Source organism: Schistocerca gregaria, chromosome 4, assembly GCF_023897955.1.
Source record: "Schistocerca gregaria isolate iqSchGreg1 chromosome 4, iqSchGreg1.2, whole genome shotgun sequence".
Classification (NCBI taxonomy): domain Eukaryota; kingdom Metazoa; phylum Arthropoda; class Insecta; order Orthoptera; family Acrididae; genus Schistocerca; species Schistocerca gregaria.
Window position 1 is genome coordinate 586,616,365 of NC_064923.1, and position 25,197 is coordinate 586,641,561.

Sequence of the window (25,197 nt, forward strand, 5' to 3'; positions counted from 1 at the left end):
GATTAATAACAAATGTTGCAGATTATTAGTACTCTTATGGATACATGAATGTAAGAAGATTATACGGTGCAATGATGATGCATTTAACTTTTCCTGATCAGTTACAGACACAATTATTTCACAAAAATAATGAACTCCAAAGTAGCTATTTTTATGTGGACAGTAAATCTGTTGCCGTCATTACTGTTCATTCTATGCAAATTTGAAGTCAAGTGTTATTTAATTTGCATTATACTGGCACTGTTGTATAAGATGTTTGTGTAAGTTGGTGCTGTATGACCACACAGTCATTAGTAAGAAATAAATTTTCCTGACAAATTCATGAAGACTTGGGAGAGCAGAGTACAGTATGTGTGATTAATAACAAATGTTGCAGATTATTAGTACTCTTATGGATACATGAATGTAAGAAGATTATACGGTGCAATGATGATGCATTTAACTTTTCCTGATCAGTTACAGACACAATTATTTCACAAAAATAATGAACTCCAAAGTAGCTATTTTTATGTGGACAGTAAATCTGTTGCCGTCATTACTGTTCATTCTATGCAAATTTGAAATCACTAGCTAAATAGTTCACTGATCAAAGAATCAATTGCATTCTGTTCAGTTTGTGACATATTTTGTGAAAGTTACACAGTAGAAAAGGTTCAGCGTGTTAATGTAAGCAGGACTTCTGAAATGTTACGATGATGATGATGATGATATTCATGCAAAACTTCTAGGATACTAGGGTCTGTGATAACTACCTATGTTTTGGTTTCTGTATGATGAATAATTTCTGTGTAAGTAATTTAATTAACACTTATACTAATTATGCACCATTTTACTGAGATTTCTTATCTGCCCTGCCTACTGATGTGCTATAGGTGACGAGTAGCAACTGACTTGAAGAATGACGTTCCATTAAGTTGACTGATAATTAAGCTGCCATTAACAGAATAATTTATGTATATAAGCAGGCTGAAGCAACAAAAGAAAATTTTTACCAAAGCCAGGATTTGAGCCCAGGTCTCCTGCTCACTGGGCAGACGTACTAACCATTACACCAACCTAGCTTTGCACAACTGCACGTGCTACCCTAGCACATCTTCTTCCTCAATTCAAACGCCCATTCACCCCTCATTCCAATTAGCACTCACCCTCAACTCAAACAGCTTTACAGAGACTCTCCAGCTGTCTAGGAACACCACAGCAGCATAGAACAAAATGCAATATTGTTTGAGTTTAGGGGGAATACTAAGTGGGCAGAGGTGGGAATTGGAGTTTGGAATGAGGAGTTAGGCATGCTAGGGTGGTCAGTGCAGTTGTGCACAGCCATCATGCCAGTGTGACGTAGTGGTTACCGCACCTGCCTAATAAGCAGGAGACAGGAGACTAGGTTTGAATTCTGGCCTTCATACAAATTTTCGTTGTTGCTTCAGACTGCTATACATACATCATAGATTTCTGAGACTTGAAATGGTCTCTGGATCCATATACTTTCAATCAACCAGAATAATTAGTGTAATTAACAAAATTAACTAACAAGTAATTCTAATTAACCATAATTATTAATTATAGCTTACAGAAAAGAAATGAATGATTTACACTTTTAAGAAAAAGCAGAACTTAATGACATTTATCACAAATACATACATTTTCAAGATTTCTTGCTGTAAGATTGCTTTCTTGTTCCGTTGGAAGAGGAATACTACTGACCGGGTAATGGGAAGGGAGATCAGTGATTAACATTAATACTGCAGTAATTAAAGAAATTTAACATGTAGCTGCCTTTTATTAAAATGTTTCTTGCTAACTTTAACAGAAGGTGTCTTAATGAGAATAGTCATAGGTTCAGATTTACTGTGGTAACTGTAACAACATGCCATTTTAACTGTTAGTGGATGTTAAATAAATGTTTGAAGTTATTCATTTAATTGTGCTTTCTTAATTCACATTTCATCATTGGAAGGGAGGAGTATCTTGTGCTGTAATTTAATTTTATGTGGATTTATGAGTTCATTCTGTCGCACATTTTAGTTGCACTTCAATAGTTATTACAATGTATCCTGGAACATTGTGATTATCATGAAACATTTTGCAAAATTTTGCAAAACTATGGACAGGCAGGGGGGTTGATTTTTATGGTCTCTACTGTCATGGTATTGTAAAGAAAATTAATAACTAATGGAAGAATATAGAAGTAATTAAGTTCTACATCAGAAACAGAGCTAAATGGAAATATTTGTCATCTGTAGCAGCTCTTTTTGCTCTTTCCATTCAAGTTTTATGACTTTTGTAGACCATAGAGAAGAATGGCTGTGTAAGAAGTAAGATGTTTATTGGGAGATGATATGAATATAGTTATTTGTCAGGGATTGTATAGGGCATTTTATGATGGAGTTTGGGTTTGTCAAGGATAAAGATTGGTGTATAGATTATTGTGATGATGTTTATGATGATGATATGAGTCTGATGATAATTTAGTAGATAGGACGATTAAGCTATGGTTAGGGACTTCATATTATGGAACTTGGGTCATGTGCATGCAGTAACACAGAGTGAATTAATGGTAAAAGTATCAGTAATTTTGTGCAAGTAATTAGTGAAATAATCTGTAACAAGAGAAAATGTAAATGTTGTGAGCAGCTAATTATGCAATGTCTGAATTTAACTGTATATTGAATACAGATGACTGACTGAACTATTGATCGAAATGAAAATGTTGTAACTGCAATATAAAAACCATAACACCAAAAGTGAAGTAGAAACCCACACTGATGGGGAGGAATTGGAATGTACAACGATGTAATATGAGAAATGGAGGGTTACTGTTACTGATTATGGCAAACATTAATTAAAAGTAAAATTTGACATATACATGAATTAGGAGAAAGAAATTAGAACATTCTCCCAGGTTAATTGAGGAAGTATACTTCATAATTAGCTATTAATTTATTACCATATTCAATGTACCACAGCATTTAGTTATTTCAAATTTTGCAATGGTAGTGAATTTTTGGCAGCACTTGAAGTTTATTTTTAGTTTCTGTCAATCTGTTCTGATGCATGCATGCCATGACAAAGTCTCACCCATACTTCCTATGTGCGATACTTTGGAGGGAGGAGTGGGGGGGGGGGGGGGGTGCAAAGTGACACAGAACAGGATGACTCTTAATGAAAACTGCAATGCCTCCTGACCAGCTGAACCATCCGTCATCACTTTGCAATATACCAAATCTTAATGAAGACATATTATAATGTTATAAAGTCACTAAATTGATGAGATTATGGTACTTTGAGCACAGTTCTGATAAATTATAATGAAACTGTTAAGAAACATAGTTTTTATTCAAAGATGTACTCAATGAATGTGAACAAACAGCAAAACACTCATTTAAAAAATTCTTGCAGTAAAACCTATTTCTCATTATGTTCACTTAATCTCGGCACCAACACCCAAATTCAGTCAGTGTTGTTTAAGATTTTGTCATAGTCAGTTTTGTATCTTGTGATGCAATAATAATGTTTTAAAACAGACTTATATGTTTCAGTTACATCGTTTTACAAAAGAAGATTAACTATGAAATAAATTTTCTGTCCATTTGGGAAGTCCAGAATCTAATTTTTAGGTGGAGCATACCGCAGCGAAGAGATTCACCTCATCTACAAACATCAACAATGAAAGCTGAGTATTTTGAGTTGAGTTTCCAAATTTAAGAGGTTACATTACAAAATGAATAGCCTCACTTCAGAGTCTACTATCACTTACTCCTTGTGGAACTGCATTTAAAATTGTGTACATTCAGTGAGGACACCTGGAACAGTGTGATAATAGAATCCTGTTATTGTAAATTTAACTTTAGGGAAGCTGGAAATCTGATGAAGTTAGATTCAGCAAAAGTAGAATTTTATCAATACCTATATTTGCCCCTACGGGCATCTTTGATTTTTGATCTGGGGTATTATCAGAGGAATGACCGGAAACCATCCTCTCAATATGTACTGATGATGTCTGGAACAGGTAACAGCAATCTGATAAATATGGCTTCCAAACAATTTTATTCAGCGATGATCAGACACAATAACACACACATTAAAGGTTGTCATCGATTATTGTTATCTTCTGACATGGTGGTTTATACACATACATCCATTATGTCACATTGTGGCTCACCAGATTACGGATATAATGAGCGAATCCAGCATTCTATGTATACCTAATGTGATCTTACTGTGAATAAAATTATTTGCTTTTTCAGTCCAACCTGCAGCCACAGACACACCTAATTCTCCAACCACCACCACAAATAAGTGGCAAAAGAGCACCCTCATTATTAACCAATACCATAAGTGATTGAAACAATTGGGACACATCCCTACCAGGTTTTCAACTATCCTTCCTCATGTCCTAGAATTAGTACCATCCTTCCCTTCTCTCCTGAACTGGTATTCAGTTGCCCACACAATCCACAAATTATCTAGGCCATACTTATGCCACACCTACTCCCAAAACCCCTTGTTACATGGGTCATACCCATGTGGAACACACCCATGCAAGACCAGACATATGCACAGTGTATCCTGTCTAGTACACCCATCCACATTCATTCTTTCACACTTCAACCATAAATCCTATCATAAGGGAGAGCCTCCAAGCACATACATACTACAACACAAAATGCGCAACATTTTTCAAAAACTCAACTCTTGTTGTAGATCTTTGGTATTCATGGAGGTCACAGAAACATTCTTCTCACTTGTATTCAAATTTAACTCAATCTGTTTCCACAAGTTGTACTGTTGTAGCATTCTGTCAAGATGGCTGCTGTACTTTATATTTGTCTGAAGCAACACACTGTGACACGAGAACAAGACAGTGACAATCATTTATAAGAGCTCAAAAAAGGTGTATAGGGATGACACTGTTGACCACAGTACAGTTAGTTGTTGGGCAGGCAGATTGTCTGGTGACAGTGGGAATGTCAATAGTCAGGACCTTCCGCTTAGTAGCAGACTGAGCATTGCACAGATTCCTAACAATGTGCAGCATCTAAGCATATTCACATCCTGATTTCTGCTCAAAAACACAAAACAGTGAACAAACTGTCAATATGAATGGTTATTACATAGAGGCAGAGGGTGTTTTTTATTTATTTATTCATTCATCCAAAAAATCTTTCGAGATTGTGGGACACAGAACAAACACAAAGCAAAACAGTAACACAACACAGTAAAAATACAATATTATTACAGTAGATACATAAATTTTAGCTTTATCCACAAAAGAGCTTGCACTACCTGCAGCAGCTGAACTGTCTTGTTGCAAGTCTCTTGTATCTCAAATGTTATAAAAATTCTACTAGTTAATAGAAGCAATGATCTAATAAGAATGCCCTTAAGATTTTACAAAAGAGTGTGAATGATATGATTATTCCCTTATGTGCAAGACTATTGTAAATTTGTATACAACTGTTTATTGTGGAAGCTTTGCAGGCTGATGTCATTACTGACTGGACATTAAGCTTTTCCTTTTGTCTTGTATCATTCTCATGGATTTTAAAATGTGCATATCTTTTAAGTTCTTCCAACACAACAACAGATTCCTAGTATGTACATACAGGGAAGTGGGAGGACTGATGACTTTTGGAAGAGGGGTTTGGGTTTGCAAGACTGTTTGTCGAGCATGTTTTATTTCTCTTACAGAACTTTTCTGTGTTTGGAAAATGAGTGAACTGGGTAGTGTATTACCCCACAATATACTTCTGTATAGCATGATGCTACAGAATTGTGCAAAGTAGGCAATTCAGACAGAGCTAAAACTTCCTTTAACAGAGAGTAAGTGTAAATTGTAACATATTTCATTTTGTGTTCCATTTATTTTGTTTATATGTGTATGCCGTAAGAAGTTATTTTGAGGCCATATACCTACAATATTTTTTTCCCAGAGAAGACAAAATTTTGTTGGAGTTTACTGTCATACTAGTGTTGCATTCATCATCTTTTAAACAGAAATTTAGGATTTTTTTTGTGTGTGTGTTCATCAGTAGTTTATTCCAAGTACACCTTTCTTTCAGTTTCTGCCACCAAAGATTTGACAATATCTCTGTTATACTCTTTCATCAGTACAACAAGACTATGGCTTTTTGCACCATCCTCCTGTGTATACACTCAATGTTTCTGCAATGATACACGTCCCGTAGTCTTGAGCAGTCTGCAATCATGGGCTACAGATATGTTTTGCATGCAGTCTTTTGTAGACAAACTAAACCTGATACCCTATCTGTAGCCTGTCATTTGTTTCACCTGTTACTGAGGTTATATGGTCATTCCACTACACGTCTCTGTGCATCGTTACTCCTAAATATTTGAATGACATGGACTCATTGTAATTAATTAATCCTGTCGAAGGATATCACACTTATTTTTCAGAAAGTGAAAAATTTAACATATCCCTCATTAAGAACTACTTGTCCATCTTTGCAGCAGACTTATATTTTGTCCAGATCTAAACAAATACTACCACAATACTCACTGGATTGGATTTGCTCATATATAACAGCATCATTTGTGAAAAGCCCGAGATTGCAGCTAATACTATCCGTCAAAGCATTTTGTATAACTTGAACATCAATGGTCCTACTACAGTCCTTCAGGACAAACCAAACCACCTTTAGTTTCTGCAGATTACCCTCAATTCAGGATAATGTGCTGTGTCCTGTTTATCATGAAATTTTCAATCTCAGTGCAATCCTGGTTTGATGCCCTACAGGAATGTCTCTGTCTTAGAAGACATCAAGACAATCATCCCAACTGTCATTTTGCTCAGTAATGTGGAGATGAGTGGGATAGCAAATTAGGGAAGCAGAGGAGAAAAGTAAACACAAAAGTCAGGTTAAAGTCAACCCCATTACAGCCGTATATATGAACCCACAGTAAAATGATGGTAACAAGATGCCGAGCAAAGCAAGGTTTGATATGAGATTTGAATACACTGGAATACAGGGAACATTACAAATGGGAGAATACAGGATATAAGAGGCAAGGCTCAAATGTTATACTCTTTACATATATTAAACTTAAATGTCATAAGAACTACTCACAGTGGGGAAAAAAGATTAATAAGGTACACTTTCAAATACAGGTGTCAATGAGCACAGGAATTACAAAGGGAAATCCACATACATGAAATATGAACCGTTTTTATTTGAGGTTTCAATGATAGAACTCTTACCGATCCTGCCTTTAAAGTGCATTCAGAAGTGGCATCATCTTTTCCCTTGCGGCAGTTGCTAGCACCAATTTCTAGCCGGAGGTGATAAAGAGTACCTCCAACAACCTAAAACAAATGTGCCTTTTTATAAATCAAAACCACAAGCAAGTCCAAATCTGAAGGAAGGTTCATCAGTGAAGTACAACACTTAAAAGAGAAAGTACATTTATTTCTGACACCAACACACTGCCAGAACAGAACTGACCTCCTAGACAAATAGTGCAGCTATTTATACAAACATAAAATATTGCTGAATGCTGATCTTTACACGAACAGAAAATATTCCTGAATGTACAGAATAAAAACTTAAGATATTTTGAGAACCTTTCAAAAATGACAAATACTAAAATACCAACTATCCTAGAACACACAAACAAGAATCTTCTAGAAAAGATAAATAAATAACTGTTGTGGTATGGTTTGAACTGGTGACCCATAACGCATCAACCCTATTCTTTTCTCTCCCATTGCCATTGTCTCTTTCTTTCTCACTTACAGTCTGTTGTCTCTTTCTTCAACAACAATTGTCTCCTCTCTGCACAAGCCCTTGGGGATGGAATTAGGGTGGGGGGGGGCAACTTTAACACATAGGTATGCACCACCACCACCCCCCCTCCCAAGGCTAGATATGGCCTCCACTTGTCTTTATTGTCTTTATCATTTCCACTATCTCCTCTCTCTTTGGCTCCCACTGCTATTGTCCCACTCTCCCTCCCCCCCCCCCCCCCCCCCCCCACTGTCAGTGCTCACTGCTACTCTTCTTTCAGCACAAAAAAGCATGAATATGTTCACACACCAAAATTTTTGGTGAAGAAGGTGGAATCAGGGTTGAGACGGCTGGTTTCTGTCAGAATCCATTAAAGAGCACCATATTCACCTTTTTGTGTTCCAACAGTAGCATTTTACAACTGGTTTCCTCTTTTCAGCAGGGAATGCTGCTTACATAAAATGAATTCTGTAGGTCAGTAAAGTTTTGACAGTTTATTTATATACTTCAACACATTACCAAACTTTGACACACATAAACAACAAATAATGAAGTATAATACATGATTAGCACAAAATTGTTTCCCATCAAACATAAGTTCACTTTACACTACTTTACATAAAAATGTGCAAATTTTTAGACTACACCTACCAAAAAAAATGCAGTGTTTGGTTTGCATGTACAAATGATTTTATATGAGAAAATAATTTGGTGCTTAGTCTGCCAAGCAGCACCACTGACTAATTTCCAGGTCAAGACAGCCTGTATAGGCATCAAGTGCCCATTATGCAGAAACAGTGTGTTAAAACTTTATTTGTGAAAAAACAGCAACCAGTAACATAGGTTTCTGATCTCAGAATCGCTGCAGTGAGACAAGAACCCTTGCCATTTGTTCCTAACATTGGTTAAAACTACATTTACACCTCAGCCCTGATATTACATGCATATTTTATGTGTGTAAGTACGGTAACTTTGAACCTCTTGATCTCTGTAACAGATAACGACATCGAAAAAATTTTCAAAGTTCCCAAGATCACCATCATAAGAATGTGTGTTGAAATTTCTGTTTACCAAGAATTGAAATTATGAAAGTGGCCATCCCCACAATTAGTACTTTTGATACTCAAAGATCATGGTTTTTTTGGGGTCTTTTCACCAACCATGTGTGAACAAATTGTGATTTTATAAATCATTAAGGCCTATTCTAGACCATATCTGATGCAAAAGAATATAAATGTGAAAAGGTCATGCAAATATTTGTTTCACATACAACCAGAAATGCCTGATGCTTATCTTTTACCATTGCAACCCAGTCAGCCTGAGTGCAGAACTATAAATAATTATAATACAAAAGAACCAACCAATTTGCTCAATCTGGCTGTGCTTGAGGGAGTGCGTAATGTTTAAATTTTCTCCCTGTACTACATATAACTACAGTATGCCCATTCTTCTTCCATGATCGCTAGGCCAAAGGCTTTTACAATTGACCTCTTACAGGGTGTTTCAAAAATGACCGGTATATTTGAAACGGCAATACAAACTAAACGAGCAGCGATAGAAATAGACCGTTTGTTGCAATATGCTTGGGACAACAGTACATTTTCAGGCAGACAAACTTTCGAAATTACAGTAGTTACAATTGTCAACAACAGATGGCGTGCGGTCTGAGAAACTCTATAGTACGATATTTTCCACATTCCGCCATGCGTAGCAATAATATGGCATAGTCTCTGAATGAAATTACCCGAAACCTTTGACAACGTGTCTGGCGGAATGGCTTCACATGCAGATGAGATGTACTGCTTCAGCTATTCAATTGTTTCTGGATTCTGGCGGTACACCTGGTCTTTCAAGTGTCCCCACAGAAAGAAGTCACAGGGGTTCATGTCTGGCGAATAGGGAGGCCAATCCACACCGCCTCCTGTATGTTTTGGATAGCCCAAAGCAATCACACGATCATTGAAATATTCATTCAGGAAATTAAAGATGTGGCCAGGCACCATCTTGCATAAACCACGAGGTGTTCGCAGTGTCGTCTAAGGCAGTTTGTACCGCCACAAATTCACGAAGAATGTCCAGATATGCAGTAATCGTTTTGGATCTGAAAAATGGGCCAATGATTCCTTTGGAAGAAATGGCGGCCCAGACCAGTACTTTTTGAGGATGCAGGGACGATGGGACTGCAACATGGGGCTTTTCGATTCCCCATATGCGCCAGGTCTGTTTATTGACAAAGCCGTCCAGGTAAAAATAAGCTTCGTCAGTAAACCAAATGCTGCCCACATGCGTATCACCATCATCAATCCTGTGCACTATATCGTTAGCGAATGTCTCTCGTGCAGCAATGGTAGTGGCGCTGAGGGGTTGCCGCGTTTGAATTTTGTATAGATAGGGATGTAAACTCTGGCGCATGAGACGATACGTGGACGTTGCCGTCATTTGGACCGCAGCTGCAACGCGGCGAACGGAAACCCGAGGCCGCTGTTGGATCACCTGCTGCACTAGCTGCGTGTTGCCCTCTGTGGTTGCCGTATGCGGTTGCCCTACCTTTCCAGCATGTTCATCCGTCACGTTCCCAGTCTGTTGAAATTTTTCAAACAGATCCTTTATTGTATCGCTTTTCGGTCCTTTGGTTACATTAAACCTCCGTTGAAAACTTCATCTTGTTGCAACAACACTGTGTTCTAGGCGGTGGAATTCCAACACCAGAAAAATCCTCTGTTCTAAGGAATAAATCATGTCGTCCACAGCACACTTGCACGTTGTGGACAGCACACGCTTACAGAAGAAAGACGACATACAGAATGGCGCACCCACAGACTGTGTTGTCTTCTATATCTTTCACATCACTTGCAGCGCCATCTGTTGTTGAAAACTGTAACTACTGAAATTTCGAAAGTTTGCCCGCCTGAAAATGTACTGTTGTCCCAAGCATATTGCAACAAACGGTGTATTTCTATCGCTACTCATTTAGTTTTTATTGCCGTTTCAAATATATCGGTCATTTTTGAAACACCTTGTATCTCTGTTGTCACTTGAACCTGACATAGGACTCCCTGAAAAACTGCATTTTTGTGTGTACCTATTTGACACATAATGTACTGTGCACTGCCATGCATGGACCGATAAGGCTCCACTGTGTAGCTGTGTCATCATTTCAGGATCACTGAGAAAACTAAATGTCACTGTTGGAGAGAAATTTATGTTCCAGAGCACTGGCTATAGATGGTTGCTAAAGTTTCCTAAGCATTTCCTATCACACCGACACAAGAACATACTTTAAAACAGATGAAACCCTGAGACTGTACATTTAGAATACACTAAATGGCATACACTATATCTAATATATGCTATTCAAGAGAGGAGAGTCAATAAAACCATTTTATAAGCAGTCAGTTAACATAACATTGGATTTTGAAGAAACAGATGTGAGGCCACTGTCATGTGGCAGGCATATACAAGTTGTGCTTCCAAAACCAAAGATAAAACAATCTAAATACAAGAACCTCGAGGGCCTAATGTGATTCATACCACCTATCTGCCATCCATTGAACATAAATCTGCACAATTAATGCCCAACCACACTACTGGTGCAACACTCACCAGGGTAAAGAGACCTTTTGAGCATTGAATTAGAGAAAATGACACAATTTAATAGTACAGAAAACCTTACAACTTCCTCCGTGCTACTCTATCCTGTGCAAGCTTCTTCATCTCCAAGTAACTACTGCAACCTACATCCTTCGGAATCCGCTTAGTGAATTCATTTCTTGATCTCCCTCTATGTTTTTTACCCTCCACGCTGCCCCCCAATACTAAATTGGTGATCTTTTGATGCTTCAGAACGTGTCCTACCAACCGATCCCTTCTTCTAGTCTCGTGCCACAAATTCCTCTTCTCCCCAATTCTATACAGTAACCTCCTCATTAGTTACATGAACTACCCATCTAATCTTCAGCATTCTTCTGTAGTACCACATTTCTAAGGCTTCCATTCTATTCTTGTCTAAACTAGTTATTGTCTGTGTTTCACTTCCATACATGGCTACACTCCATAAAAATACTTTCAGAAATGACTTTCTGACACTTCAATCTATACTCTATGTTAACAAATTTTTCTCCTTCAGAAACGCTTTCCTTGCCATTGTCAGTCTACATTTTATATCCTCTCTACTTTGACCACCATTGGTTAATCTGCTCCCCAAACAGCAAAACTCATCTACTATTTTATGTGTCTCATTTCCTAATCTAATTCCCTCAGTGTCACCTCATTTAATTCAACTACATTCCATTATCCTCATCTGCTTGTGTTGATGGTCATCTCATATCCTCCTTTCAAGACACTGTCCATTCCATTCAATGCTCTTCCAGATCCTTTGCTGTCCGACAGAATTACAGTATTATCAGCAAACGGCAAAGTTTTTATTTCTTCTCCTTGGATCTTCCTGCCCCAAATTTTTCTCTTGTTTCCTTTAGTGCTTGCTCAATATACAGATTGAATAACATCTGGGATAGGCTACAACCCTGTCTCATTTCCTTCCCAACCACTGCTTCCCTTTCATGCCCTCGACTTTTATAACTGCCATCTGTTTTCTGTACAAATTATAAACAGCCTTTCACTCCTTGTATTTTACCCCTTCATAATTTTAAAGACAGTATTCCAGTCAGCATTGTCAATAGCCTTCTCTAAGTCTGCAAATGCTAGAAATGTAGGTTTGCCCTTCCTTAATCTAGCTTCTAAGATAAGTCGTAGGGTCAGTATTGCTTCATGTGTTCTAACATTTTTATTGAATCCAAACTGATCCTCCCCAAGGTTGGCTGCTACCAGTTTTTCCATTCATCTGTAAAGAATTCATATTAGTGTTTTGCAGCCGTGACTTATTAACTGATAGTTTGGTAGTTTTCACACCTGTCAACACCCGATTTCTTTAAGATTGGATTTATTAAAGACTTCTTGAAGCCTGAGGGTATTTCCCCTGTCTCATATATCATGCACACCAGATGGTAGAGTTTTGTCAGGGCTGGCTCTCCCAAGGCTATCAGTAGTTCTAGTGGAATGTTGTCTACTCCTGGGGCCTTGTATATTTCTTTAGTTTGAGAAGTGTGATCACTCTGAAAACTGAAAATTTACACAGCTTTTGTAACTCAGAAACTATGATTATGTTGCAGAAAAATAAATCAAAAGATTTGTAAAATATGTGTCTTGGCTCATAGTTCAGAAAAGGGTTGGCAAATCTATTGACTTATACAGTTTAATTCTTTAAAAAAATAAAAAAATAAGTAACAAAAGCAAACAACTGCTCCTATTCTGTAGAAGAATTTCTATTATTGTAACGTGTAAAATGTGGTAGGAACTACTAACACACACACACACATTAAGCAACAACATAGATATGTACAGCACATAGCCACATTTAAAATTAATTTGCATCATGAATGCAAAGACAACATTACAATTTTTCATGAAAATGATCCATGGAACGTGATACTAACCAACCACTATTTATTAATGACAAACAGTGGCATTATTGATCTTTCACCAATACATTCATCTTTACAACTGTTCCTGTTTAAAATTATTGCTTTTAGTTGATCCTTTTTTGTGACAGAAGCCAACATCACATGCACAGCACAAGATAACTAATTTTAAACATGAACAGACATCTGGGGATGCATCTGTCAGCTTGAAACCAAAGTGATACCACACGTTTTTAATTAATATAATTATTAATTTAATATTAATTTTACTTTTTAAAATAATTAACTTTTATTTTACACAATCCTAGTACCACTTTGGCACTTTTCAACAAAATATCATACTAACATATGTGCTTTTGTTTAAGTGAATTTAAAATATACACATTAAAAAAAGTTTTGCATCACTCCAGTTCCCAGAACTCCGAAGATAGACATTGACTGTGGATATTGTATCACATACACAGTCCCTTTGACTGTTCAGAGATGTCCCTCAACCTGCCCGAAGATGTAAACAACCATACACGAGCAGTGCCTATTAGACGGAGGGGGTCCAACAGCCGATTAGTTCCAGTCATTCTACAAGGAAGGAGGTGCAAGGCTCGAGTTGTCTGTAGTTCAACTATGCCTAGAAAGTTAATTTGTGCCAGGAAAGGCTCTCAACAAGGGAAGTGTCCAGGCATCTCTGAGTGAACCAAAGCAATACTGTTCAAAAATGGAGGAGATACAGAGAGACAGGAACTGTCGAGACACGTCTCGCTCAGGCTGCTCAAGGGCTACTGTTGCAGTGGATGACCATTACATTTGGATTATGCCTCGGAGGAACCCTGACAGCAACACCACCATGTTGAATAATGCTTTTCATGCACCCTCAGGGTGTTGTGTTATGACTCAAACTGTGTGCAATGGGCTACATGATGTGCAACTTCATTTCCGCCGTCCATGGCAAGGTCTGTCTTTGCAACCACGATACCATACAGCATAGTACACATGGGCCCAACAACATTCCGAATGGATTGGGCCAATGAGTGTCGCATATGCCTTCAACCAGACAATCGTCAGAGTCTTGTTTGGATGCAACCTAGTCAGGCTGAACACCTTAGACACACTGTCCAGCAAATGCAGCAAGGTGGAGGTTCCCTGCTGTTTGGGGGTGGCATTATGTGAGGCCAATGTATGCCACTGTTGGTCATGGAAGGCACTGTAACAACTTTACGATACATGAATGATACCCTACAACCAATAGGGTAACAATTTCGGCTGCATATAGGCGAGGCATTAGTCTTTACGGACCTCAATTCATGCTCCCATCATGTACATCTTGTGAATGACTTCCTTCAGGATAATATCACTTGGCTAGTGTCCACCATGTTCTCCAGACGTGTACTCTAGGATAGACTGAAAGGGGCTGTTTATGGACAACGTGACTCACCAACCACTCTGAGGGATCTACGCTGAATCGCCATTGGGGAGTGGGACAATCCGGACCAACAGTGCCTTGATTAACTTGTGGATAGTAATGAATAGAAGCATGCGTCAGTAAAAGAGGATGTGCTACTGGGTATGAGAGGTACCAGTGTGTACAGCAATCTGGACCACCATCTCTGGTGGTACAACATGCAATGAGTGGTTTTCATGAGCAATAAAAAGGATGGAAATTACGTTTATGCTGATCCCTTTTCCAATTTTCTGTATAGGTTCCAGAACTCTTGGTACCGAGGTGATGCAAAACTATTTTTTGATGTGTGCATTAAATTACGAATGACAACAATGGAAAGTGGAAAGCTTCAGAAGCCTATCAAAACCGAAGGGAAACACATGCGTTGGAGAAGAGTACTAATAACTCTGGTGTTATATAAAAACCAATTCTGTTGTACTATTTTGAGCAAGATTAAAAATGGGGCTTTTTATCAATATAAATTCATCTATGCACCTATAATCGAAGACATACACAGTCTCTCAGAAATTTAAGGGAGTGGAAAGATTCTTGCAGGATGCCCAGTTCTAAAAAAAGAGATAGCCTAATGATACCACTAAAGAACTCCTCCAAATGAACCTCATCACTTCAGTGAATATCACTGACATACATGTGCAAGAAGTATAATTTCCAGCAGCTCATTAATACAGTAGCAGCAAAATTTTCATAATCAGACTCAAGGGTATCAAGTAAAGGAACTTTAACAGAATTTCTGCAGTAACAGTTTTTATGCAGTTAGCTCTAAAGAGTTAGAAAGCTCTTATTTTTGTTGGTCATAATGACAATAACCTGATGGGTCAGTAGTACTATTCAGTAACACACTTGAGTATTTCATGTTATGAGTTTATATAGATATGTTCTTGTAATTAATAATATGTTCTTGATAATTAATAGAAAGAAAAAGGACAGAAAAATTGCAGCACATTAACTGCAGCACTTCCAAATGTTAGTATCACATTCTGGAGTTTACTTTTTGCTTTACCTGAGTTTTTGCACTGACAATCTGAACTAACGCTTGCTTGAAAGCTGAATTCTGTCTCCTATCAATTTCACTCAATGCAAAGGCCGCTACATCCTTGATGTGTGGATCATTGACATCAGCATCTGAGAGACCTCCATCAAGTGTCTGCAAAATAAAATAAGATTTCAATAAAGGTATCAAATCTTGGACAGGATATATATGATGCCATGCTGAAAAGTAATGCCTCTGAATTTTTTGTGGAAACTTGAAAAGGTTTAAAAAATAAAAAACTTTATTAATATTATAATTCTACAACTTTATTCTTCATGTCTACATTGTTATTTCTTAACATAGTAGCACTGGTGACAAACATATACCTCCCAGTGAGAGACCAGGTTGTTGATACAGTCACTGTAGAATGTTTTACTTCACATCTGCTTCCATCACTTCACCACTACCAAAGTGAAGTCCTCAGAGGTGTTCTTTAAGTTTTGAAAACAGATGAAAATAGGATGGGACCAAGTCGAGCTGTATGATCAATGACAGTGAACTGAAGGCATCTGATTGTTGCAGATATCACAGCACTTGTATGTAACCTAGCATGGTCATGCTGAAGGAGGGGTGCTCCATGTGTGGATGAACTCTTCGAATTCACGCTTTCAATTTTCTCGATTACAGCACACTTTTTTTCACACACTAACACAGTTACATTACCGCCAACAACATGACAATTCAGAGCCCTCTAGCAACAGAGGGTCGTAGCTTGTGTGTGAAGGGGGAATCTCAGCTGAGTAATATGCATGACTTGTAATGCCTCAACTGATATTGATAATGCCCATGTATTACAAACATGACATGGTCATGAATCACAAAGAACTTTAATGTACATGGCTGTACAAAATCTCATTTCAAGTTATTTAAGTGTTTAACAAAACACAACGGGCAGAGTAAAATCTTCAACCAGGTCCCTTGAGATTTTTATCATAATTATACTAGCTAGCTGGGAACACACAACTTCAATTCCTCTACTTACCTCATAGTTTCTTTTTTTGTCAATACTTTGCCCTCTGTGTCTCTCTCATTCATGGTATTTTTCCTACCCTCAAGACCTAAATTATAGACTTAGTTCTAAATGAGTTGCTGTCTGTTTGTGCTGATTATATGTTTTGTTTTTCAGTTTCTTTGCCACAGTTTTGTGATCAATGGTAGTCGACTTCTTTTTCCAGAAATTCAGAAATATTTATTTTCTTAGCTTGACCTAAGAGGTTTGATGGAAAAGTTCAAAAAAGGGTTGTCTTCAACTCAGATAGTTTACACATATTTCTGTTGGTTTATTCATATATCTGCAGGTTGCTTCAATGTTTCTCATTTTCCAACTATTCTGTTTGTTAAAAACAATTTGTCTTTATAGCACCTTTAGTCCACCAATCTTGCAGTTCTGATTTATGCCTTCAAATGCATATAAAGCTCCTGACCTTACAACTGTAGTATAGTGTTTTAGTTTTGTTATTTCTAGAGTTGAAATACTTGTTGCGAATGTTTTTAGATGGCCTGTAAGCTCTTTGGTTTTTATTAACTACCAGTAAACTCCCAATTCCTTAAAAAATTGAATCCCATGCAAAAAGCAGATTCATGCTTCTGATCACTTTACTACTTAGAGTATTAATTGTATGACTAAGTGTGTAAGTGAGAGAAAGTTTAGAAAAGTTTTGATATTATGTGTAAAGTTTATTGAAAGTCTAAGTGCTCCAGCAATCAAATACTAGCTGAGTATAGTCTGGGTAATCTGCACTGTTTTAAGCAAAAGCTAGTTTGTCATGCATCTCGACATTTATGACTCCATATGACATTAAGTATGTGACGCACTATTACATAATTTTGCAGGTACAGTTAGTGGTATATGTGGATAATATCTGCAAAATATTGTGTGAATAGAGTTAGTAGTAAAGAAATAATAAACTGTCATGACTGATGTGACAGTTTTACAGCTTAGTAAGAATTTTTATTTTATTTATTTTTGAGATCAGTTGATCCTTTATCCTAGTGCTTTGCTAGGATGTAGAACATGTAAGATTATATTTAAAAACATTTATAAATAGTCATAGATTTACAATCTAAATTAAAGGTTAATAGATACATGAAAAGTGAGATGAAAGTGTCAATACGACAACAGTAATAATAGTCACACATATAAATTATAATGCTTATATTCTAATTCACACATAAAGCATTTTGTAAATAAGTGATATGACAGAGCTACACAGTATGTTTTCTTGGCAATGCTTAAAAGTAATTGCAGTTCACAACGTATTACACATTGTCAAAAAATTCCTGGAAACAGTACAAAGAGCTACCCAAAAGACACAAGTCAGCTGTTCTTTGGATTTAGTCAGACCCCTAGTGACTGATTTGGCATGAAAAAATGGTGCAAATGGGTCTGAGCACTATGGGACTTAACATCTGTGGTCATCAGTCCCCTAGGACTTAGAACTACTTAAAACTAACTAACCTAAGGGCATCACACACATCCATGCCCGAGGCAGGATTCAAACCTGCGATCTTAGCAGTCACGTGGTTCCAAACTGAAGCACCTAGAACCGCACGGCCACACCAGCCGGCGATTTGGCATGTATCTGAAGTTTATTGTACATTTTATGGTTAAATAACATGGTCCTTTCTGTGCCACACTGAGATTTTTTACATCTCTGTGAAGATCATATTTACTTCATAATCATGATATACACTGTTTACTTCATAAATTATATGATTATTGTTGAAAATGAAGTAAGCAAAAACATTTTTGCTTTCATCATTTTATGGTGGTGTCAGTGTGAAAATGTATTGTAAAGATTCGAAATGACGTGTTGCGCTTCTTACGTGCTCTCATTCTCAAGTACTGGAAGAATATAATCTGTTTATTTGTGTGCACTTATGTTGCCCCAGTTATAACAATTGTCTCAGTGTGTTGAACCTTTAACATAACACCATATCTCTTAATAAGTACATAATGAAATCATTCTAAATTTTTAAGTTCTATCAATAATCACACAAAATATGAAAACCAAGGTTTGGTTGCCCTGGAAGCTGTTAGACAGGCAACCTGCTACTGGATTCATGAATCATGTACCGGGATAGCCATCCAGCAACATAGATTAAATCATTTGCTGGGCTTTGGATCCACTCTCTTGAATTGTTTTCCAAGATATTAAAATCTTGCCAACCCTTTCGATTTTAACAGTTAGTTTTCTGTATATTTTTTGTTTATGTTTGCCATGAATTTTAGTTTTTTCAGTTAAAATGCAGAGACCAGTTCTGTGTGCTGTTTCCCCAATAAAAACCTCCATGTGTTTTGTTTTTTTTTTTCACTCAATCATTAGAGTTTTAAATACTAGCAACAGTCATTAGAGAAAGAATACAAACACAGTCTCCACAGTAATGTGTTAATAATGAAAAGCTTGTCCTATAAACTCTGCGGGCATACTGAAAAGTAATGCCTCTGAATTTTTATAATGTTATCAATATCGACTGAGGCATTACATGTAATGGATATTACTCAGTCAACTTTCCCGATTCGCTGACACAAGCTACCACCCCCTCCTGCTACAGGCCTCCAAACTGTAGGATATAACAAGGCAGTGTGCAATGTCAGTATGTCCTTGCATGAAAAACAGCATGCTGTAATTGAGTTTTTAACCACAGAAAACATGCCTCCAACTGAAATCCATAGGAGACTGATAATTGTGTACACCAATGATTGTATCAACATCAGTAATGTACAACATTGAGTTGTTATGAAGCTAAGGGCTGACAAGACCCAGTGGAATAGGGTTGACAAACCCATCAGAGAAAATCATCGGATAACACAGACGCAGCTGTCAGATAAGTGTGGCATATCATGAAAGGTGACGATGTGGCTCGAGTCAATCAAGTCAAACATTCAACAGTGATGGTATTAACAAAGCGGTCTTTTGTTGGAAGAAATGTGTTCACTTTCAGAAGACTATGTTGAGAAATTAATATGTAGCACATTAATAAAGTCTGTTTTATTTAGAAACCTTTAGAAGTTTTCACATAAAAAAATTCAGAGGTTTTACTTTCCACCAAGTCCTTTTACTTACACAGAGATTTGTTGAAATTGTAGAAACACTAAAATGAACAACTTGGTCAGAAATTGGAATTTAGTCATCCAGACCTTGAGTGCAATGTTTCTTTACAGTCTTACCTACATATAATTACCAAAAGTCTGTACAAATTGGTAATTGAGTTTAGTTCCAATTAATACTTTCTAAGACTATTATTTACACACATGAGAAAATATGAGGCTACTTTCAGAGAACATCTTAGCTGATTTCTATTAGAGAGATTTTTGAAGATGGTTTATTTTCCAGCACAATCAGATATATTTTAAGTAAGGAATTACTGATGTTTCCTGGCACTGATCATTTTGAGATCACAAGGGGGAAGCTAGGTGCTGACCTTAATTTCCTCCCCAGATCTTTTAAAATTTTTATTTATCTACTTTCTTTTTCTAAGCAAAAGCTCCAAGCGTATTTGTTCACTCAGTCATTAGAGTTTTATATCCAACGGTTGTTAGAGACAGAGTACAAACACTGTCTCCATAGTAATGTGGAGCACTCGATGAGAATCACATTGAGGAAGTGATTTTCTCAAAGTGCTTTGGAGTGAACTACTGTTTCCTTCTTGTGATCTGAAAACAACTATAGTCAGACAAAACCAGTAATTTCTACTTGAAATTGTATGTGACGGTGCCAGAAAATACACAATTTAAACAAAACATTTCAACAGTCAATGATATCTCCAGTACAATACAATTTACAGAGATTTTTTTTTTTTTTGCTTGATATGCGAAAATTGGTCATTTATACCTGATGTACTGCTTCATTTAAGTATACTGATATATCAAAACTTAACAAGAGTGGATTTATGATGAGATGTAAAATTAACAAAAAGTAAAAGTAATTGCTATATAAACTATAAACATAGCTAATGTTTAGAATGGAGTTTTATATCATAATGAAAATTTATTCTACAGGACATTTGTGAATTGAAAATTCTTGGATGCCAAAAACAGGGTTCCTTATTAATCACTAATTCTACAATTTATTACAACATTTTGGGGGTTTCCATTCCAGTTACCACAAACAGTCACATTAAACAAGTTTTAATTTTACTGTATTAAAGCAGCTGACAGTATTCTTAGTACCAAATATTAAATAAAAACAGTTGCTGAGTAGTGTGAAGTACTTTATATTGATGACTGACTACAACGATAGCATGAAGGTTACTATACAATTTTCTCTCCTCGGAGTAGCTGTGTTTCATGTAATTATAAATTAATCTAGAAGTAATGTCCATAATAATTATCAATGTGAGTCATTAATTGCATTCATCATGTTCTACAGATTATATCAAGTATAATATCTAACACTCTTCTTTCAATGTGCCTGTCTGCCACTCAACACTGCTTTCATGAGGGGTTGATCACGTGATATTCGTTGGACTGTTGCCTGTAAACACATGCCATGTCAGTGTTCTTGTGGCAGTGACATGGCTCTGTCGTTGTTCCCATGTAGCGATTTGCAAAGACGGGAAAAAAAATTGAGATTTGAGAAGTGATTAAGTACTTTGTAAATAAAGGTATGAAAGCAAAGGACATTCATGCCGACTTCCAGAATATGGGGGAGGACTTCATATTCAACTGTTGCCAAGTGGACAAATGAATTTAAATTTTGTCAGGAGAGATTAGATGATCCGCGCACTGGCCAGCAAGATGTATCACTACTCCAGAAATCATTTCAAAAGTGCACAAAATGGTCATGGAGGATCACTGACAAGTGCGTGAAATTCCTCATGCTTGCCAGATGTCACCTGAAAGCATATAGTCTATCACATTTTAAATGAAGAATTAGAAATCTAAAAATTATCTGCGCTACGACAAGACAATGCGTGCCCGTACACATGTGCCATCGCCATGGCAAAATTACACAAATGAAGGTATGAATTGTTGCCACACCTGCCTTATTCATCTGATATGGCTCCGTCAGCCTTCCATCTCTTCCCAAAACTGAAAATTTTTCTTGGTGGACAAAGATTCACTTCAAATGAAGAATTGATAGCCACAGTTGACAACTATTTTGCAGGCCTGGAGGAAACACATTTGCAAGATGGGATCAATGCACTGGAACATCGTTGGACCAAGTGCATTATTCTACAAGGAGACTATATTGAAAAATAAAAAAGTTTCAGTGATGTAAGTACTTTTATTCTATTCCATTTTGAGTACTTTTCGAACCACCTTCATATGTGGCAAATCTATAATTTTATATTGATGACTGACTACAAAGATAATATGAAGGTTACTATACAATTTTAACATTCTACTGGAAATACCATCGTAGCCTGCAATTACCACTTTTTTGTGAATTAGGTAACATCATTTGGGATGGTATGGTTGAAACTAATATCTGTAAGTCATGCCTGCAGCGATTTAATATATCTGTATGTACTATATTTGCCACCCATGTAAGAATGAATTTCAATGTGTCAACTTTTTTGCCAGGTACTTTTGGGACCTCAGTATTATTCACATTAATACCTTTTCAATTATTGTTTAGCAACCCTCAAATCGCTTTATGATTTATTTTTTGTCTATAGTGCCTGTGCTTCATTTTTTTTTTAAGATAGACTGAAGAATGTTATAACACTGGTGATAATGCAACTTCAACTTTTGATTACAATTTGTCCATCAAGTTACATAGAACTCACTCTCTTTCTAATACAAGACACATTAATCCAAAGAGTTATACATGCCCTGTTCTTGCTTCTGCTCAAATTCATCCTTGTTTGTTCTAGGGGTAAGCAAATCTCTACAAATATGTTCAAAAGGAAGCTTAATTTTGCATCTAAACTGTCAACTTAGAAGAAAATGTTCCCATAATTTTTCTCCAAATGCTATTATTAAGTCTTGTTTATGACTTTGTAATACAGTATTTCTCTTCTTTGATGTGAAATTAACAGCTCAGTGTATTTTATTGTTTATGTTTTACCATCAGCATCACGTAAACCAGTAACTATCACTTTTACATTTAAATCACTGAAGGGGTTGGGTCTATTATCAAAACGTCAGTTGCTGTAGCAGTAAGTCCCTGAATCCTGAGTGGGGGCTTCACGGTGGCAAATAATCAAAAGTTGGACACCAACAGCTCCAGGTGCCCTCTCTTTCTACACATTTTATGAAGCTTAACATATCCCCTGCTGGTGAGCTGTAAACTATAAGTACTATACAAGCTTGGTGATTTCTGACACCTATTGGGACACTGCATTCAACGAACTGGACCTGATGTTTTCTTGGAACAGACTAAATAAGTTCTGTGGCTGGGTCCAAGATGAAGCATTTCGTTTTGCTAGTAGCCAATTCATGTGTAACTATATTTATTCCACCTCTGTTTTAGATGAATCTGAGCATTTTAGCACTTGTCATAGATAGTTACCAGTACGTATACCCATACTCCACAAGCCAAAGTGTGTGGCGGACGCTACTTCTGATACCACTTGCATTTCCCCTTTCCTGTTGTGTTTGCAAGTGACAGCCTATACGGCAAGAATAAGTGTCAGTCAGCCTCTGCACGAGCTCTGCGTTGTCTGATCTTGCCACTGTCATTTTACAAGAGGTTTGTGGGAGGAATTAATACAAGGTTTGACTCTCTCTGGAACAAACTAAGAAATTTAACAATAAACATAGCCATGATCCACAACACATCTCCTGTAATGCCTTCCACTGCAGTCTGGTAAGCATTTCTGCAAATCTCTCACACTTACTACATAAATCCTTGATGAAATACACCATTTTTCTTTTGATCTTCTCTACTTTTTTTTTTAAGAAAAAAAAGAACTACTCTATCTTGTAATGGCTCTGGACTGCCAAGCATATACAAAAGCTGATTCTGCTAATTGATGGGTGTGACTACTATTCCACATCCCTAGACACTTTCCTTCATAATGCTGTTTATTGACACAATAGGTGAATGAGTCAATGAATAAATGGAAGGATGTCTAACAGTAAAACTGTAGGCCTACTGACAAATTTACTGCCCTAAGCCTAGTATATTTACATTTACATCCTACAAATTACTACAATGCATGTCTCAAACAAATTTCACATTGGTAAGCACATTCACCTATGAATAGCGAAGCAGAATAAATCAAAATGAAAAGCAACATTACGCCACATTCAATTGAGGCAGCTTAATAAAAATTAATGAAATAAATTGCATAAAATTTTTCAGTGCGAACTTAAATACACATCCATACACGTTTTAATTTCTATTTGTTGAAGCACCTTAAATCATTGTACACACTACAGATTCTGGCACAAATTGAAAAATGAAAATAATGCACGTTAGATAACAGTAAAATACTGCATAAGAGGTAAATAACAATAAAACCATACAAATTTATAAACGGGTCGAAATGTAAGGTTCTCTAGTATATGATTCGGGGATTCTCAATCGACTAACTCTCATTTTTTTTTTAAAGTCAATCCTGAACTACTTTTCGACAATACTGAGACAGCTGGTGAAGAATGTGTGTTAAAATGATTAATGTCTAGGTATAAACAATTACTTTGTTTTTTGCTAAATCTAGAGCGAACGCGTAGACTTTATTTTTTCGTTTTGGTATTATCCCAAACCAAATAATTAGTGAAACAAATATAAACCTAACAATCTCTAAACTCCCATTTTATTTTATTTTTCCATCCATATTCAACGTTGTTTCCTACATATTTACTAGTAACGTCAGTACAAAATTGTATACCGGTGTCTGAAATTTTTGAACTTACCTCTGTCACATTGGAGACCGATTCGGACACAGGCTGTGCATTTGACGATATGCATAAACAATATAACACCACGATATAAACCAATTTCATGATAGAAAGATTTACAGCTGAAGCAGGGTAGCTATACAGTCTCTCTCGGCTCCCCTCGTGACAACTAACGATACGAACAGGGCGCCGAGACTATTAAAGTATGAGTCATTGGCGGTGACGTTACGATGGAGGGGGGCTTGACAGTAGTTGAGCCGCTATTGGCTGTACACCCACTTCTTATTACCTCATGCCTCGAAGCGCTGATGTATATTGCGTACTTCGTAATTGTGTGTATGTAAAACGAAGCGCGAGATTATACCGAAGCAAATTATCCTGCTACCACGTAACAACTGTACAGCAGCAGAAAAGAAAACAAACAAGCTGGCGAAAACTTTCATAAGACGGAAGTTAAAACCATCAGTGTTTTCGCTCTCCAACCAGCTACACCAAGGCATAAAACCATTCGGCAACGGATATTGTTCATTAAAACTTAAACTGCTCTGTGATTTCAATAAATGAACACTGGCTTAGCAGTGAGGAACTTAAGTGTACATTTGGATATGAGTTGGCGACCAGCTACTGTAGAACAAGTATTAAACATGGTGGCATATGTTAAAAATAGTGTGAACCTAATCTATGAAGTTATAGGT

At 36.9% G+C, this 25,197-nt stretch overlaps 1 protein-coding gene across 1 annotated transcript in view; it reads right to left on the reverse strand.

Moving 5' to 3' along the window:
• The window catches only part of LOC126267477 (kininogen-1-like), a 191,082-nt gene extending 166,264 nt beyond the window's left edge, over positions 1–24,818 (reverse strand). The window contains exons 1-3 of the mRNA XM_049972759.1: positions 24,518–24,818; positions 15,679–15,822; positions 7,220–7,324 (exon numbers count right to left, since the gene is read on the reverse strand). Coding sequence (XP_049828716.1) covers positions 7,220–7,324; positions 15,679–15,822; positions 24,518–24,607 — 339 coding nt within the window. The 5' untranslated portion in view covers positions 24,608–24,818. The remainder of the gene's footprint in view (positions 1–7,219; positions 7,325–15,678; positions 15,823–24,517) is intronic.
• Positions 24,819–25,197: the final 379 nt, after the last annotated feature.